Source organism: Mobula hypostoma, chromosome 1 (assembly GCF_963921235.1).
Source record: "Mobula hypostoma chromosome 1, sMobHyp1.1, whole genome shotgun sequence".
Taxonomy (NCBI): Eukaryota; Metazoa; Chordata; class Chondrichthyes; order Myliobatiformes; family Myliobatidae; genus Mobula; species Mobula hypostoma.
Genome location: NC_086097.1, coordinates 82,298,719 through 82,317,929, shown reverse-complemented (window position 1 = coordinate 82,317,929; position 19,211 = coordinate 82,298,719). Strand labels below are relative to the sequence as shown.

Sequence of the window (19,211 nt, the reverse complement as noted above, 5' to 3'; positions counted from 1 at the left end):
TAGGAAAAACTTCTTCACACAGAGAGTGGTGAATCTGTGGAATTCTCTGCCACAGGAAACAGTTGAGGCCAGTTCATTGGCTATATTTAAGAGGGAGTTTGATATGGCCCTTGTGGCTACGGGGGTCAGGGGGTATGGAGGGAAGGCTGGGGCGGGGTTCTGAGTTGGATGATCAGCCATGATCATAATAAATGGCGGTGCAGGCTCGAAGGGCCGAATGGCCTACTCCTGCACCTATTTTCTATGTTTCTAAGGTACATCCAAACGTATTCAGGAAGCAAAACCGTTGTTGTCCAGTGTATTTTGAGGTATTCTGGGATTCATCTCATCAGCATTTTTACATTTAGGCTTTCTCAGTCTGACGCTGTAAGTTTGGGGAATGCGTTTATCTTCCATACTCTGCATTATTCCATTGGTCTTGAATATTTGAAATCTACTCTTACTCTTTGCTTAGAACAGTGGGAATTTTAAGCAATCTTAGATTCACCTATTAATAGCTTTATTTTGCAAGTTTCTATGCTTCACTACTTCCTTTGACCTTCCTACACATCCTCTCCCCCTAACGTTCACAATTCGTGGACTTAGTTACATTCCTTTAATCCAATCACACTTCATGTGGCAACAACTTCTTCCCTTTGCTACTTTATTTCTATTATTAATCTGATTACAGAAATCCTTCGCCTTGCAGTATTGTGTCTACTTACATTCAACGTGCTGTTTGGAAAGTTGTAATCCCCATTCACTATACAGTTATTGCGTCAAGTACCTTCACCCCATCAAAGTTTCCAGCAGAATGTTTGCAACACACATCAAAGTTGCTGGTGAACGCAGCAGGCCAGGCAGCATCTCTAGGAAGAGGTACAGTTGACGTTTCAGGCCGAGACCCTTCGTCAGGACTGTCCTAACGAAGAGTCTCGGCCTGAAACGTCGACTGTACCTCTTCCTAGAGATGGTTCCTGGCCTGCTGCGTTCACCAGCAACTTTGATGTGTGTTGCTTGAATTTCCAACATCTGCAGAATTCCTCATGTTCGCAACAGAATGTTTATTTGTTTCGTCTGCCTTGCTCTTTGTGCCATACCTTTGCCATTTAAATTGAACGTCAGCTCTTCAGATATTCTTTTTAACTTTGAGCAGTGTTTCCAATCATACACCATATCCATACTACCAACACAAGGTTATTTGATTCCAAATCAGCCTCAGTATCTGTGTTGAAACTCTTGCCCATGGTCTTGTAACCTTGAGATGTAGCTCTTCTGGAGGGCTTTTGCCCTCGTTTCCATCTTTCACTCAATCAATTGGAGCTCCAAATGTTCCCAAATTCTATAGGCAAAGCATTTCCACCTGCTCCACTTTATAAGTAATTTATGTTAATTACATACCTACAACCATCAACTTATCTGTATTTTAACCAGCACTTTTGATGAGTTTGCATGAGCACCACAGAAAGTACTTCTGCTGAGAGTCTATATATTTATCATTTGCACTTAGAACATCCTGTACATTTTCATCACTTATCACATAATGCTAATTGGTTCCTCCTTTTCACTGCTTTTTAATACAGTTTTGTCCTCCTTTCTTTGTTCAATCCACTTCAGATTTAACACAGTTCAACTGACCCCTCAAATCAAGCAGCAAACCTTCGACTTAATAGTTTCAGCAAAGACCACATATCAGATTCGATATTTTGTCTACCTGTTTGGTTCAGCAGCACAGTCCAGCTGAAAATGTATTAAAGAATGTACTACCAAGCTGAGCACGTAGTGTATTGCTGATTCAGCCACTCGGACACATTTTCAGAACAGATTCAGGACTGTGCTGAAGAGGCTGAAGCCAGAGATATCTACTTGAGTTGGACTTTGACAGAACTGACAGGACTGACAGGACTGAAAAGTATCAAACAGTATGTGAAAGGCAAAAGATAAAACCACTGTATGATGCATTGGGAATGTACAAGATGTTCCAAAGTCAAGCACAGTAGATTCAGCAAAAGAAACTGGTACTGAGTCAACTAAACCTGCCCATCATTGTTGAGTTAAGAGAAGCTGACTCAAGCCCAGAACAGGCACAACTGTAAGACAGAACACCCATACCCAGGCCTGGAGCTAAGCCAGGTAGCAACAGATGCTCCTCCTTATATCTGGCTTGAACAGACACTAAAGGAAATCTTGTAAACTCGCTGGTCTCTTTTCCCACACCCCCAACAAGCAATACCGACTGATACAAGTGGAGCCAAAGGTAGTAGGAGAGCAAGGTTGTTGATTCAGAGGGCCTATGATCCCTCTGGGCCATTAAATTGAGGTTGGTTAGGTATTTAAAATTGTCCCTACTGATTAATATTCATATCCAAATAATTTATGTATATACCAGAGCTACAATTAATAAGATTGTAGCTAATAAGAAAATTGGTGTTGGTGGTGATAGAGAGTAAGTTGATCCCAGGCCACGAAGTGATACTGATCAGTTAATGAATTGGGCAGAGCAATGGCAGATGGATTATAATTCTGCTAATTACAAGGAAAGAGGGTAGGAAATGTATAATGAACAATATGCTCTAGGTACAGAAAAACAAAGAGACCTTAATGTGCAAGTCCAAAGATGCCTGGCAGTTGCAGCACAAGTATGGAAAGGTCACTGACTCAAGGCATTGACTGGTTTCTTTTCCACAGACAAAAATGACCTGGCTGAGTTTCTCCAGTATTTCTGTTTTTTGTCTACTGACTATTTCCCCATCTGATAACTGTGCCAGCCCAGAAATTAATCTGGTCAATATTTGTTGCACTGCTTCCATCCCTTACATTGCACACTGTACTTCAGATCTAGGACCTCCCTGTACTTGAATTGAAATCCCCTTTCAATAAATACCTCCATGCTTGTTGTCTCACCAATTGCTTGATGCATGCACGTGCCAGCATTTGGTTATTCATCTACGAGGATGATCAAATCTCTCAGAATATCAATGTTTTAATAGCAATTCACCTTTTAAAAATATTGTATCTGTACTTGCTTTCTAAAGTGAATAATCTTATATTTGTCCTCATTACATTTACCCAATTAGTTAACCTATCTATAGTCATTTGGCACCTCTCGTACTCCAGACGTATTTTATCTTTCTGTCTGCAGATCTGGATAAATTACACATGATCTCTTCATCGGAGGAGCTACTGCATGCCAGCATGGAAGTGTTCTCTAGGTGTATGATGATTGCACGTAGAGTAAGGCACTATGTGAAGGCATCTTGAGGCAATTTGTAATGATCTATAAAACTAAATGATTTGCCAACACTCATTATGAGTCTCATACATAAATATAATCCACTTGGATAAGATTCCAAGGTGTAAAGCCAGTGCCAATAACACTGCCATAATATTTATTCAGCATAAGACTTCGTCTCAGCTTCATCATCTCTGCCTAGCGATGACATATGATAAACTTCTAACAGTGTCAGCAGGCTCGTGCGTCATTCCAGTTGCTGTAACAAATCTCGGGAGAAAGGTGAATTTGTGAATGAGATCATTCATCAGTTGGGTCAAGACTCAATGAAACAGATGACAGCACAGACAGAATAGGTGGTGAGTCAGCCCTGGATCTGAGTTTGCCACAGTCTGAGTTTGTACAGCATCTTCCTGGCAAACATACTGCAGATGAATCCTAAATGATGAATGTGAATGTACTGTGTTCAATCCTTTGGGGGTTCTGTCCTAATCCATAATGCAAAGAAAGGCATACACTTTGAGACTTGTCACCATTTAAGGGCTGGTGAGAAAGCTTGCCACTGGCCAAAAAGATCCAACATCATCTCTATTGTAGATGTCCCCTTGCCTACATTATTTGCTGCCACATACCAGCTCCACACATTTACTATGGTCCTGCAAATAGTGAGTCTAATTGCAGTGAAGAATTTTCTGCAAATTAAACCAGGAACTAACAATTACCATTCTTAACCATTCCCGAACCTAAAAGAAAACTTAATATGAGCGTAGGGTAGAAATTGAATATTATATAAGATATGAAAAATTACTTTTAAGAACAATTTGAAAGCGCAGAATTTCAAATAAATATACAGTGAGATTTTTTGGCTGCCTGGAGAAATTAAATGGATTAGCACAACATTAAAGAACAATGAATAATGCTTCATGGAAAAGGATTACATTTTTCAACTGTTTACTATAAACATCATTGTTCAGAATTATCTAAAGTTCACATTAATTTCTTCATATTATGCCAGAGAACACTACAGAACAGAGTTTCTTCTGGTGAAGTGGGATATCGATGAATTTTAGAAACCTGAGCTCAACAGTGCAAGTTCTTGCTTAAAGTTTAATTCATATTTATGGTGAATCTTCAAAGATCTGCATCACTAAAACTACAAGATCCAAACCACTATTAAATTGAAGATCATGGAGAAGCACAAAGGTTTTTCTAGAAAAAATGTTTCTTTAATATCTATCCTGCAATTGCAGGACTATGTAGGAGCGAAGGTTTCGATTGATCTTAGAGTAGGTTAAGAGGTCATAGAAACATAGAAAATAGGTGCAGGAGTAGGCTATTCGGCCCTTTGAGCCTGCACCGCCATTTATTATGATCATGGCTGATCATCCAACTCAGAACCCCGCCCCAGCCTTCCCTCCATACCCCCTGACCCCTGTAGCCACAAGGGCCATATCTAACTCCCTCTTAAACATAGTCAATGAACTGGCCTCAACAGTTTGCTGTGGCAGAGAATTCCACAGATTCACCACTCTCTGTGTGAAGAAGTTTTTCCTAATCTCGGTCCTAAAAGGCTTCCCCTCTATCCTCAAACTGTGACCCCTCGTTCCGGACCTCCCAACATCGGGAACAATCTTCCCGCATCTAGCCTGTCCAATCCCTTTAGGATCTTATACGTTTCAATCAGATCCCCCCTCAATCTTCTAAATTCCAACGAGTACAAGCCCAGTTAATCCAGTCTTTCTTCATATGAAAGACCTGCCATCCCAGGAATCAATCTGGTGAACCTTCTTTGTACTCCCTCTATGGCAAAGATGTCTTTCCTCAGATTAGGGGACCAAAACTGCACACAATACTCCAGGTGTGGTCTCACCAAGGCCTTGTACAACTGCAGTAGTACCTCCCTGCTCCTGTACTCGAATCCTCTCGCTATAAATGCCAGCATACCATTCGCCTTTTTCACCGCCTGCTGTACCTGCATGCCCACTTTCAATGACTGGTGTATAATGACACCCAGGTCTCGTTGCACCTCCCCTTTTCCTAATCGGCCACCATTCAGATAATAATGTGTTTTCCTATTTTTGCCACCAAAGTGGATAACTTCACATTTATCCACATTAAATTGCATCTGCCATGAGTTTGCCCACTCACCCAACCTATCCAAGTCACCCTGCATCCTCTTAGCATCCTCCTCACTGCTAACACTGCCACCCAGCTTCGTGTCATCCGCAAACTTGGAGATGCTGCATTTAATTCCCTCATCCAAGTCATTAATATATATTGTAAACAACTGGGGTCCCAGCACTGAGCCTTGCGGTACCCCACTAGTTACCGCCTGCCATTCTGAAAAGGTCCCGTTTATTCCCACTCTTTGCTTCCTGTCTGCTAACCAATTCTCTATCCACACCAATACCTTACCCCCAATACCGTGTGCTTTAAGTTTGCACACTAATCTCCTGTGTGGGAGCTTGTCAAAAGCCTTTTGAAAATCCAAATATACCACATCCACTGGTTCTCCCCTATCCACTCTACTAGTTACATCCTCAAAAAATTCTATGAGATTTGTCAGACATGATTTTCCTTTCACAAATCCATGCTGACTTTGTCCGATCATTTCACCGCTTTCCAAATGTGCTGTTATCACATCCTTGATGACTGACTCCAGCAGTTTCCCCACCACCGATGTTAGGCTAACCGGTCTATAATTCCCCGGTTTCTCTCTCCCTCCTTTTTTAAAAAGTGGGGTTACATTAGCCACCCTCCAATCCTCAGGAACTAGTCCAGAATCTAACGAGTTTTGAAAAATTATCACTAATGCATCCACTATTTCTTGGGCTACTTCCTTAAGCACTCTGGGATGCAGACCATCTGGCCCTGGGGATTTATCTGCCTTCAATCCCTTCAATTTACCTAACACCACTTCCCTACTAACATGTATTTCACTCAGTTCCTCCATCTCACTGGACCCTCTGTCCCTTACTATTTCTGGAAGATTATTTATGTCCTCCTTAGTGAAGACAGAACCAAAGTAATTATTCAATTGGTCTGCCATGTCCTTGCTCCCCATAATCAATTCACCTGTTTCTGTCTGCAGGGGACCTACATTTGTCTTTACCAGTCTTTTCCTTTTTACATATCTATAAAAGCTTTTACAGTCCGTTTTTATGTTCCCTGCCAGTTTTCTCTCATAATCTTTTTCCCCCTTCCTAATTAAGCCCTTTGTCCTCCTCTGCTGAACTCTGAATTTCTCCCAGTCCTCAGGTGAGCCACTTTCTCTGGCTAATTTGTATGCTACTTCTTTGGAATTGATACTATCCCTAATTTCTCATGTCAGCCACGGGTGCACTACCTTCCTTGATTTATTCTTTTGCCAAACTGGGATTAACAATTGTTGTAGTTCATCCATGCAACCTTTAAATGCTTGCCATTGCATATCCACCGTCAATCCTTTAAGTGTCATTTGCCAGTCTATCTTAGCTAATTCACGTCTCATACCTTCAAAGTTACCCCTCTTTAAGTTCAGAACCTTTGTTTCTGAATTAACTATGTCACTCTCCATATTAATGAAGAATTCCACCATATTATGGTCACTCTTACGCAAGGGGCCTCTCACGACATGATCGCTAATTAACCCTTCCTCATTGCTCAAAACCCAGTCCAGAATAGCCTGCTCTCTAGTTGGTTCCTCGACATGTTGGTTCAAAAAACCATCCCGCATACATTCCAAGAAATCCTCTTCCTCAGCACCTTTACCAATTTGGTTCACCCAGTCTACATGTAGATTGAAGTCACCCATTATAACTGCTGTTCCTTTATTGCACACATTTCTAATTTCCTGTTTAATATCATCTCCGACCTCACTACTACTGTCGTCACAACATTGTGGGCTGAAGGGCCTGTACTGTGCTGTAATGTTCTATGTAACTGTCATTTCCAGATGCTCTGAAAAGCAACTGCAGACCTCAAAAAGACTGATATCAAATGAAAAAGAATAACTAACAGAGTTGTGTGCATGGGCCTCACTCTAGTGGAAGAGGTTAACTATGAGACAAATAAAAATAGTTCTGATTTCAAGGCTACATAAAGTATTTACCTGTCTTTTTATCTCTTTGCAAGTTCTGACTGATGTGCTCCATGATTTTGTGTTTCTGTTAGATTTCCAGCATTTGGAGATTTTTTAAACATAAGTTATCAAATTCAGCACCCATCCCAGATGGGTGGCTAAACTTTGTTACCTAGACTCCCAGGGCCAAAATCAGGAAAACAGAGAGAGCTTTAGGATACTTTCACATATTCTCCAAAAATATAAATCCTATGTTCATTGCCTTTCCCCAGAATAACAAACATTGGAAATGAAGTATGAAGCTGCATTGTTTAGCAACACAAAATTCATCTCAAGCTGTGGGCTACAATAAGAATCAATTTTCCATCAAAATCGGATATCAAGCATTCAAATTATGTTCTTTTCTAAATGTAAACTTTACTGCTATAAGTTACTTTCTCATTGAGAGACTAACAATTCTCTAAGTTTGAATGAAATCGATTAAAATTCAATTCAATAGCAATTTTTGCATTCCTGAAGGACCTCTCCCTACCTCTCCCTCTTCACCCAGCTCCCCCAATGCTCCTGGAAACCAATGGATTTTGTTGAAGGTTTGAGTGATCAATAACTCTTTATGAGTTAGAAATCTTAAGGCAGATGGAGCAAAGGTAGATAAATGAGATGTAAATCAGCAGTGATCTAGCAGACAGTAATAGTAAATCAAAGGCTGACTCTGGTTCCAATGTAGATACATGTGGACCTGACCTGGCTTTGACTATTTAAAGGAATGCAGTAAATCAAGTGCTGCAGACAATCAACACATATCAATCATGAACAAACTTAGTGACAATTAAGTCCTCAGGTTCTCTGATGTGTTAACCCCAAATGGATGATGTAACTGTTCTTCAATTGCTCCAAATGACAAATTATGTGTTTATTTTCCTGGATAATTGAAGATAACAATTTCAAAGCCCATCACGATGGTCAGCTCAATAGCTATTGGCAGGCTTGGATGGGAATAAGGAACTTGGGAAAAGAAAAAGCAAAAAAAAAAGCCACTTTTAGAATAAAACCATAAAGATAATATTCAAAAATATCCTCCTCACTGTGCTTTGGAGTGTTGTAACTTTGAACCATTAAAGCAATGGATATAAACTAATTTTAACAAAATAACAATATTGTGATGCTATTCAGTCCTGGAGGATTATTTTCTTTGTTATTAACATGCAATGAATGCAACTCACTTTGGTGCAAATAGCCATTTTGCAGGAGACTTTAATAAATTAATCTTGCCTGCAATGGCCTCTCACATCCACAATTGGATGCCCATGACTTCTCATGCTAGCTGGAAAGCCAATATTAATCCTGTCACCCAACTGAGTGCATTTTAACTCTAGAGACTCCAAATAAGAAGCTTCTCAGCCTTTACCCTATCTAATGTGCTTCAAGGATAACCCCTATATTCTGAATGCTATTTCAAATGCTCTGTAACCAGTGTTCACTGCTATTGCTAATGATTTCAAGATAACAAATATAGTTTGTCCTATTTCATTGCAGGGCAGATCTTACAGATTTACAGATGTAAATCTGATGTTACAGATTCCTATCTACAAAGAGCTGCAGTGTGCAATCTACCTAAAGCTCTGACTACACTGCAAAGTATTACTTAAGTGAGAAGCAACTCAAGATGTTTTTGAGAGAGGGTGTCAGGCAGTACATTAATATTCTTCATTGCATCAAGGGTACTCATGGATTTGAGTCATGGGTTTTCCTACGTGCGAGTGTGTTGACTGACTAAACCCAGCGGAGAGACTGAAATTTAGATTCTTCTCCAGAGACTGCTGTGAGTCTATAGTTTGCTCAAACCTCAGGCACACGTATTAAAAAGCCAGCTCCTGAGCATCATCTGAATCTGCTGAAGGTCAGGAAAATATAATGTCAAAATCAGATCCTTTGATTTAACTTTAAAAGCAGCAGGACAAAATAAAAACACGAGGAATTCTGCAGATGCTGGAAATTCAAGCAACACACATCAAAGTTGCTGGTGAACGCAGCAGGCCAGGCAGCATCTCTAGGAAGAGGTACAGTCAACGTTTCAGGCCGAGACCCTTCGTCAGGACTAACTCGAGATGCTGCCTGGCCTGCTGCATTCACCAGCAACTTTGATTTGTGTTGCAGGACAAAAATAAAGTTTAAAAGGGATTTTTACTTGGTCAGTCAGATATTTGATACATCAAGAACAAAACATCATATGTGAGTGTCTCTAAACCTCATAAAAATTAAACTCATATGAACACTAACTCTCATGTCTAATATGAAACTGATATTCTCCTAGTTACCTCAAAACAATTACCTCAGAGAATTTAAGAAGGTTTTTTAGCTGTACCAGTACTACTAGAGACAGGTTGACTATAATGGTGAAGCTTGTCAACTTGCAGTAAAAAAGCAATTGAAGAAGTACTAGAAATGTGAAAGAAATATAGAAAATACTATCCAGTCGGTTATGGAGTATCTCTGGAAAATCTGGTGAGCTAGTATTTCAGATCAACATCTCACACCAGTACTGGTAAAAATTACGGTTGATATGCTCACAAAATGAGAGAGGTAGGAACGCACACATAGAGCATTAAGTTGGTTGTTGATGTTGTGGAAGTTGGTATGTAGTGCTGTTAATAGGTTTCTAGCACTTCAGCGTAGTGGCTAGTGTAACAGTTTACAGCACCAGCAATTGGACTTCAGTTCCTGCTGCTATCTGCAAGGAGTTTGTGCATTCTCTTTGTAACAGTGTGGGTTTCCTCCACATACTCTGGTTTACCCCCACATTCCAAAGATGTACAGGTTAGAATTAGTAAGTTGTGGGCATGCTATGTTGGCACTCGAAGTACGACGATACTTGCAGGCTGCCCCCAGCACATCCTCGGACTGTGTTTGTTGTTGAAGCAGATGACATATTTCACTTAATGTTTTGATGGACATGTGACAAATAAAACTAATCTCTAATGTCTCTATAATTCTGTAGCAAACACAATAGTCCAGAAATGGCAAATGCTAAAATCTGGATTATCAGGAATGTCTGAAGCCTGGAATTTCCAGCAGCCTTTCCTGAAAGATGGGAGGAATGTACTGGACGTTAAGGCAGTTAGCATTCAATGGGACTTGGTGCAAGGGCATAATAGCTTTTCTTGTAGATCTGATGAAAGGTCATCAAACTGCAACACTAATTCTGTTACTCCATCTACCAATGCTCCTTGACCTTCTGAATATTTCCAGCTTAGTCTGTTTTTTACTTAAGCACACTGGGGAGACATTTCTGAAAAGTAAGCATTATCACCTGACACGAATATATTAAATTCATGAAAACAAAAGGTAGTTGCTGTAAAACATGATTGCTACTTAGAAAGCCAAAGGTGGAAGTACATAAATAAATAGTTTCTGTCTAGCCAAGCTCATCCATCACTGATCTGGCTCTAAGGAGATAATTCATTCTCACTGTGGAACGTCCTCTTTGCAATGACTCATCCTGATGTAAAGCCATCCACCAGAATATTAACTCTGTTTATCTCTCTCCTCAGACGCAGCCTGAGTGACTGTGTGCTTTTAGGTATCTTCAGTCTTTAGACGAACTTTGAGTCCTCTATAAATAACCATCAATTTTAATATACCTTGAATTTGAGCATGGGGGATAATTCTGAAGTCAGTCTATTGTTTAACGGACCACTGTAGGTCAGCAACTGTAGCCATGTAATGCTGGGATTTTGTGCAAGTTTACACCTTGGGAATTGAGCTCTGAATGATTCAATTTATGGAGAATACAATAAGAGAGTCAGGCATGAGTCTATTATAACATTGTCATAAAGTAAATTCAGCAGCAGATAATGAACTGAGGCAGTGGCAAAGTCTTGCAATGTTATAGATTTTTGTAATGTAATCTTGTCATATCTTGTAATGTTACAGATTTATTTTATTTAGTCCTGTAAATTATGTATAATTCATGTTGATTTAAGATTATGTAATTTAACAGACAACTGCGGCATAAAGCTTATTTTCATGGCATTTGAACCTTGGCTATGTATACCTATGACAAATAACTAGAATGTGAACTTGAGGTACATAAGGACTATCAAGAGAGATACAAAAGATAGCACATTCTAGAATCTGGAGCAACACACAAAATGCTGAAGGAAGGCATTTCGGATCAGGACCTTTCATCTGGAATCAAGTCAAGTCCAAATGAAGGGACTTGCCTTAAAACATCAATTACCTATTTCATGGTTGCACTCTGACCCACGGAGTTCTTTCGACATTTTTCTGGGGCCCACTACCTCACAATCCTCATTTTTTTTCACTCATCACCTGCCACATTCTGCTCCACTTTACCAACTTTTCTCATGCCCTCCATATCTTCCAAAGGTATTTCATATCTTCCAAAGGTATTTCAATTCCCTTTTAATCACATTTATTTCATGCTAATTTTCACCATCGCCATCTTTATACAAAAGTATTTCCCAACTACTTGCAGTTTCTCATCAAATGCTAAACAACGGGCCTGGTTGTATCTAACAAACCACTCAAATGCTGGTAAATTTCCAATGGTTTTTCTCAGAGAAAAATAGCAAGTCTTCTGTTCACACATTGCCTTGCAAAGTTATACTGAGTCAATTGGGAGTTCCAATCCAATGACTGATCCACTGCCCAAAGTTATTCTTACTTATGAAAATATATTTTCCCTTCCATAATTCCACTCATATGATATTAAACGTATCCACTATTAGCTGCAAGAGGAAAGCAGTCATGGAGAAAGGATGGCAATACCTGATGGTTAAAAGAATTTTTTTGCAAGGTGCTGCTAACAAGAATTTGCTTTGAAAAATTATCACATGACCACCACATTGTGGTGGTGAGATGGTGTTGATATTTTTGAGTGTTATTGGAGCTGCAGTTATCCAAACAAGTTGAGAGAAATCTGTTACACCCCTGACTTGTGCCTTCCAGGTGGCAGAAAAGCTTTGGGATGTCAGGACACAAATTGCTTCCCATTTCTGACCGACTTTTGCAGCCAGGATGTTAATGTATTTGGGAAAGCTGAATTTTTGGTTAACGATGTTAATATTGGGGTTGGGGGTGGAATGCAGGTTGTGAAATGTAATTGAATTTTGAAGCTAGTTGACTGGACAAAACAGTTAGATATCAGGATCGAGGTGAGAGTACCTGGTCTCGATACCAAGAATGCACCTGAATCTTGCTAGAGAAGCCACTACCTGATAATTCCATAGCAAGAGGATTATTTGTCCCTTAATAAGCCATACCCGATCGTTGTCTGTCTTGTCGCATGCAGGCATAGACTTTTGTGGAGTTCTGAATGGTAATTAAGTAACCATTAGTGAATATCCAAAAAGTACAACAACTGGATATTTTTCCTCCTGATGTCATTTGATTTACATTTGACTGGAGTTCCTTGATGCCACCATACGTAGTCAGGTGCATTCTTGCTAGTAAGACCAGATACTTTCACCTCAATCCTTGTATCCAGTTCTTGGTGCTCCATGTACGCTCAAAGACTGAGTCCGCTGGTAATACCTAAACTGGATTTGGTGAGCATCTTGTGGACAGTGCCACTTGGCAGAAATGCCAGACAACATCTTCCATCAGTTTCTTTATGATTAGGAATACACTGAGTAAGTTGCGACATAATTAACCAAATATGTGGGACTTGTCCTGCTTTTTGTGAACCGAGTATACACAGTTTTGCACAGAGTTGCGTAGATGCTAACTTCCTAGATGCAGTTTGTTCTGTATCAATGTCTTTAGAACTATAGCTGAGATGTTGATCGATCTCAAAGCCGGTGCTATATCCAACCCCTTCACCTATTCTTGGAAGTAATCAAGATGTTTGAAGACTGGTTTATCTGGTGGTGGGAGTCGCAGGAGGAGTCCAAGATGGATCATCCAATCAGTAACCTGGTTGAACATGGATGCAATTAGTTCAGCTTATCACTCAGAGACTGGGTTCTTTATTGTTGAGTTTGGTGAATATTTTTGAAGCCTCCCTCTCTCATTAACAATCACCACTCATGACTGGATGGGTCAAGACTGCATAGCCTTGACCTTGTCCATCTGTTGTGGGGCTCTGCCTATTGAATGTTAACCTTGATATTTAGCACAGCACCAACTTCACCATGTTGGTATCCTGCATAGGGTGTATATGATATCATTCCTGGAGTGTCCTTCTGCATTTTTAATTGAGCTAGATTTCAACCACTGGCTTGACTCTGGTGATAAAGTGTGGGATATGCCAGGCCACATCATTATAGATTACTGTGCTAAGCATTTCTGTTGTTACTTCTGTCTCATGCTTGATGCGAACACAGGACGTTCTTCCTGCATGGACTAGGCAGCGGTTACAGCTGTCATGTATTGATGCATTTCTCATAGAAAGACCAGTCAGGACAAGGTGAAGTAGTTCAATCCTATGTGTTGATTGTCTAACATCCCACCACCATACAATCCGGAACATATGTCCTTCAGAACTCTGCCACCTCAGTCAGTGGTGGAGCTTGGAGGAACCCTAGATGAATCCAGTGAATTCTGCCATCAGTGATTTCAAATTTTAGGTGAAAATAAAACCAAAACTTCAGAACCTGGAAATCTAAAACAAACCAAAAGTGCTGGAAATATCCAGCAGGTCAGACTGCATCTGTGGAAAGAGGAACAGTGTCAATGTTTCAGGTTCAGATCAGACTCGCGGTGCTGATGAAAGATCTCTGCCCTGAAATGTTGGATCTATTTACTCTCCCCACAGGTACAGGCTGACCTGATGTTTACTTCCAGAAAGCTCTGTCCTTCCAACTTTCAGCGTGTCTTTGAAATGTAGTCTAACATGGAGGAGTGCTGATTCATCTGTTGAGGAGGATAATCAAACATGACCATCAGAGGGAGGTTTCCTTGCTGTTGCTTGACCATGGAGACTGAAGTCAGCGTTGAGGACTCCCAGTGTTACCCCCTTCTTGCCAATACTGTGACCTCTAGTCAGCTACTGGTGGAAAAGTTCAAAGTTCAAATTACATTTATGATCAAAATATGTATACATTATACCACTTTGGGATTCATTTCCTTACAGGCAGCCACTAAAATAAGAAACCAAATAGAACCCATTAAAACGAAAGACCATCAAACACCCAACAGGCAGAAAAAGAACAAATCAACCAAACAATAAAAATAAGCAAATATCATTCAGAACATAAGTTCATGAAAGTGAGTCACAGACAGAGAGCCAGGCATCACTGTGGCCGATTCAGAAGCCTGTTAGTTGCAGCCCACAGTCTCTGTTCAGTTCGGAGATGAGTAAACTTGGTGGAGCAGCCGGCTGAACCAGCCTGTCCCTTCTCCCTCTGACCCCAGCACCTTGATCTTTCCAACCTGGCATGGCGCCTAAATCATTCAAATTTCGGGACGCAGTCCCTGCCACTTCGATAGGCTCTCAGTTCCGAGCCCCATTGCCTTGATTCGGCCTGTGGCCACTTTTCCAATTCAGCTCACTGCTTAAATCGATCAAACCTTGGGTCTTTCCTCAGGAAAAGAAATGAACTGGGGAACTTGCTGGAGAATATCTACCAATTTAGTTCAATTTCTAATTATGCCTCTCAAAATTACCCAAGAATCAATAGAATCAGACTCATGAGACCGTTGGGTTATCCAGACTAGTGAATGGTGTTGGGCCCGTGAGTTCCAATTCCCAACTCTTGGTCTCCAGCCTTATAATATGGGCTTTCAAAGACTTAGACAGATGCCCTTTGAATGTGACTAGGGTTTCTGCTTACACCGCCATCTCAGGCAGTGATTTCCAGACCCCCACAATCTTTGCAGAAGGAACTCGAGAATCACTGCATCCAGTCACTGCAACTTGGAGCTTTTTGTCACTGAGCCAGATTTAAATCTGGGTTGCCACTTCTTGCATCCCCTGGAATTCTGATCGTTTTCTCAAATGCTTTCAGAAATCCAAGCCAGCCACATCAAATCATTTCCTCTCATTAAGCTAACATGTCATCTCCTTAATACTTTCAATTTGGACAAACCTTCTTTTACCAAACGCATGCTGACCTTTAATGGTCTTTGTTTCACTCTGAACGCTGATTAATATCATCCCAGAACTCTTTCCTACCACTGATGTTACATTGACTGGCCTCTATTTATTGTCTCATTTTCTCACCTTCTGAAACCATCATACCATATTGCTCAGCCCCCAGTGTTCCAGCACCTTGTTTGCAGCCAAAGTCAATCGCAAATAACAGACAATGGAGCCTACTAAGTGCGAGGCGATGGTGATGTCTAGGAAGAGGAATCCATCTAACCCCGACCTGTATTTTGGGAACTACAAGCTGGATTTAAAGAAGGAGCTAGTAATCCTTGGTGTTAATATTGACAGCAAGTTGGTGTGGGATAAACACCGTTCCACTATTTCAAACAAGGCCAGACAAAGGCTTGGAGCTCTGTGGAAAGTAGCATCCAAACTAGACAAAGAGGGCAGAGCCACAGTTTACAAAGCCCAGGTATGAAATCTTATGGAGTATGTCTGCTTATCATGGATGAATGCCTCACAGAGTGTCCTCAGGCAGCTTGACTTCATTCAAAGAAAGGCTCTGAGGATTATAGGTGTAGATGAAGCCACAGCTGGTGAGAAGCTAGCCATCAGTAGCTTACACCACAGACGACAGGTTGCTGCAGCTACTGTGCTAAAATACACACCAGCCACAGCCCTGCAGACCTTCGCGCCATGCTGCCTTCATCTTATGAGAAACGGTGCACCGCACGATCAAGTTTATCTATGCCTGCTCATGCTGTTTCTATGCCCGATGCGAGAACCTACACACTGGATAGAAGCTTCCTTCACTGTGCTATCAGAACTTGGAACAGCCTTCCAGATGCTGTGGTTGGAAACATCTGTGACGATGGGGTCCAAGCCTTCGAGAGTCCAGTGCACAAACACCTATCATCTCTGGGAGGGAAGTCACATGCTTCTTCATAAGCTATCATGAAGGGGACCAGGATGGCAATGATTGGTTGTTGGTAGGTAGGGTTAATACCTGACTTTCAAGAGCACTTGTGAGTTACATTCTGGCTGGACTTAGTCCTTAAACTGCTGGAGAACAGTGCGGAAAGAACAGGTGCTGTTTTCTCCCGGTAGGGATTAGTTTTTAGTTCCAAGTGCTCACGCCACGTTTTGTCACCCTGCAACCTTATCCTTCGATCTCTTTGAATTATGGACAGCATGTGTATAGATGTCTCTCTCCAGCATCTTCATCATGATCATCATGACTCCAGTGTTTCTACTATTTTTTAATTGTACATAAGAATTTTCTGTGTTCTATTGCTGAGCAGCAGTGAACCATCTGATTGGCCTGTCAGGGTTCTCTTTGGGAACTGGTTGACTTGATCAGCATTTCTGATCCGGCTATTGTTCATGATTGCACTTAATAAAAAAAAAAGACAAGCCTGTGTATTTCCCTGCTTTGCTTGCTGTAAAAACCTGCGATACATTTTATCCAGCCTTGGCAAGTTATCCACTAGACTTTTTAATATATCCTCTCTCTTTATCATTTGTAATACTGTACTTTCTGCCTGGTTCATGACAATGTCTCCACCATAATGCTCTTCAGAGAAGGTAGGCACAAAGTGTTTACTTAGAACTTCTATTTGTCCACATAACCTACCACTTTGGTCTCTGGAAGAATCTGCTTGTTTCTTTGTTGACTGCTTTCCTTCCACATATAATTTTGGTCTTTATTTTACCTCTCAATTCTTTCTTCACGCTTCCTCTCTGCTCTTTCTAATTTCCTTTCCAATTTCATCCTTGTAAGGTAAGTTGTGCTGCATCATTCCATCACCCATCTTTCCCTCTGTATAATTTCATACTTCACATCCCTGGAGATTCATGATGCTGAATTTACCATCTGCACTGTGTGTTCTCTTGCAAATATATCCATTGTTCCAAAGCTTTTACATTGGGAATGTCTTGGTGTTTCATGACCTTAGCATTCAGTTCCACCCCACTGGGTCTCCACTTACTTGACCCCCATCGCAACACGATGTCCGCCTTATTGACAGACAAACCCTTCCTTACCATCAGTTTTTCCGCCGCCACAACACACACACACTTAGTAATTACTTTAATTGTTTTTGTTTACAAGACTCGGGCTCCTTGCTAACACTCCAACCGTGAGTGGGCAGGTTGAGTTAGTATCGCCCCACTGCCGGAGCGGTGCGTTCAAAGCTAGCAGTGGGAATCCGCATAGATTTTAACCTAAAACTCGACAACTAACTCGATCAATTTAACATGCAGGAACTGGGAACTTCCAGAAGATTGTCGACCCTTGCCCATCCCGACGATGCCAATTACTCTATTCTTGACCAATGTAGGAGACAAAAGGCTTGAGAACTGGATGCATTTGCCGGCCTGACAGTATTGCAACATAACGACACACACAAACACACACATCTTCCTCAGTTTCTTTCTCCTACCTATAGTGGAAATGTGTGAAGCGTGGAATTCATTGTCCGTGAACCGGCAGAGAAGACAGGTTTTGCCCACCCCGGAGTCTCCGATCAGTAGCAGTCTGAATAACACATCGTACTGTTTGGCCATTGTGCGTCCTCATGGGCTACAGGCAAGTCGGTCGCTTAACCGCGCTGCGAAAGCCCGATCGCGGCTATTCTATACAGCTCCAGTCCCATATCTGCCTCGGACAGGCAGCTCGCTTCCCTTTAAAAATATAACGTGATTATCCACTCTCCAATTCCTCCTTCCTGTTTCCTATCTGGGGTACTTTTGGTATTTTTCTGAACAGGTGTTATGACATTGCTCGCCTCCGCGGCTCTGCTACCTGCGATGTGAGTGTTAGGACGCGAAGAGGAGTCTCCCCGCACCTCGCACTGAGACGCGAGGGTGGGTGTTGGAAGATGCTCAGAGGCTGCGATGAATGACGCGGATCCTGGGACTCCACCTCACAGAAGCTGCAATCCAGGCAGCGGTTCTCCACTGGGAAAGCCGTTCCCCTTCCCCACCCCCACCCCCACGCCACTTCTCCTCTTTAAACCCATTGTTAGGGTATTTCAGCCGTCGGTTTCAAATCGTCAAACCCTGCTGGTCCAATTGCTCCCTTTGATTTTCCCTTTCCCTATGCGCTCAGCTTTCCTCGTTTATTTTTTTTCTGGATACCTCGTGCTTCGTCCTTCCCTGTCACGAATCTTGAGGAACATGTTAACCCCGGGTTTAAATTGGAGAGTGGACACTGAACGTTAAATACAGATTTTTTTTTCAGCCTGCTAAAGAAGCTTTAAAAAAAAATTCATCTACAAAGCAGAGCTAAAACCAGCACCTGCTGCGTTCCTCACCAGAACAAAGTAACCCTAAATCATTGATAGAACGTTTTTTCCCTGCTGCAAGTGCAGTTGAAGGCCACGAAGAATATATTATGATTAAATGGCTATATAGAAACCTTATTGTAAGACCCGATCACAAACAAGAGAAAATCCGCAGATGCTGGAAATCCAAAGCAACACACACAAAATGCTGGAGAAACTCAGCAGGCCAGGCAGCATCTATGGATAAGAGCACAGTCGACGTTTCGGCCGAGACCCTTCAGCAGGACTCGGTAGAGTTAGAGTTCCTCTGAAAGGTCTCGGCCACATCGACTGCACCCTTTTCCATTGAAGCTACTTGGCCTGTATGGCCCGATGTGGTTTGTTACCGTTCATGTGAAACCTGGAGATGACCAGAACGTTCGTCATTTCACTAATATAGTTGCAGCTGTTTCATAAGATATAGTAACAGAATTAGGCCATTCAGCCCATTTAGTCTGCTCCTCCATTCTATATTGGCTGATCCATTTTTCCTCTCAGCCTAATCTCCTGACCTCTCCCTGTGACCCTTCATGCCCTGACTAATCAAACTCGGCCTGAAATACC

General features: G+C 41.5%; 1 protein-coding gene across 1 annotated transcript in view; it reads right to left on the bottom strand.

Moving 5' to 3' along the window:
- rab15 (RAB15, member RAS oncogene family) overlaps positions 1–18,191 on the bottom strand; it is a 244,735-nt gene extending 226,544 nt beyond the window's left edge. The window contains exon 1 of the mRNA XM_063051754.1: positions 17,766–18,191. Coding sequence (XP_062907824.1) covers positions 17,766–17,889 — 124 coding nt within the window. The 5' untranslated portion in view covers positions 17,890–18,191. The remainder of the gene's footprint in view (positions 1–17,765) is intronic.
- Positions 18,192–19,211: the final 1,020 nt, after the last annotated feature.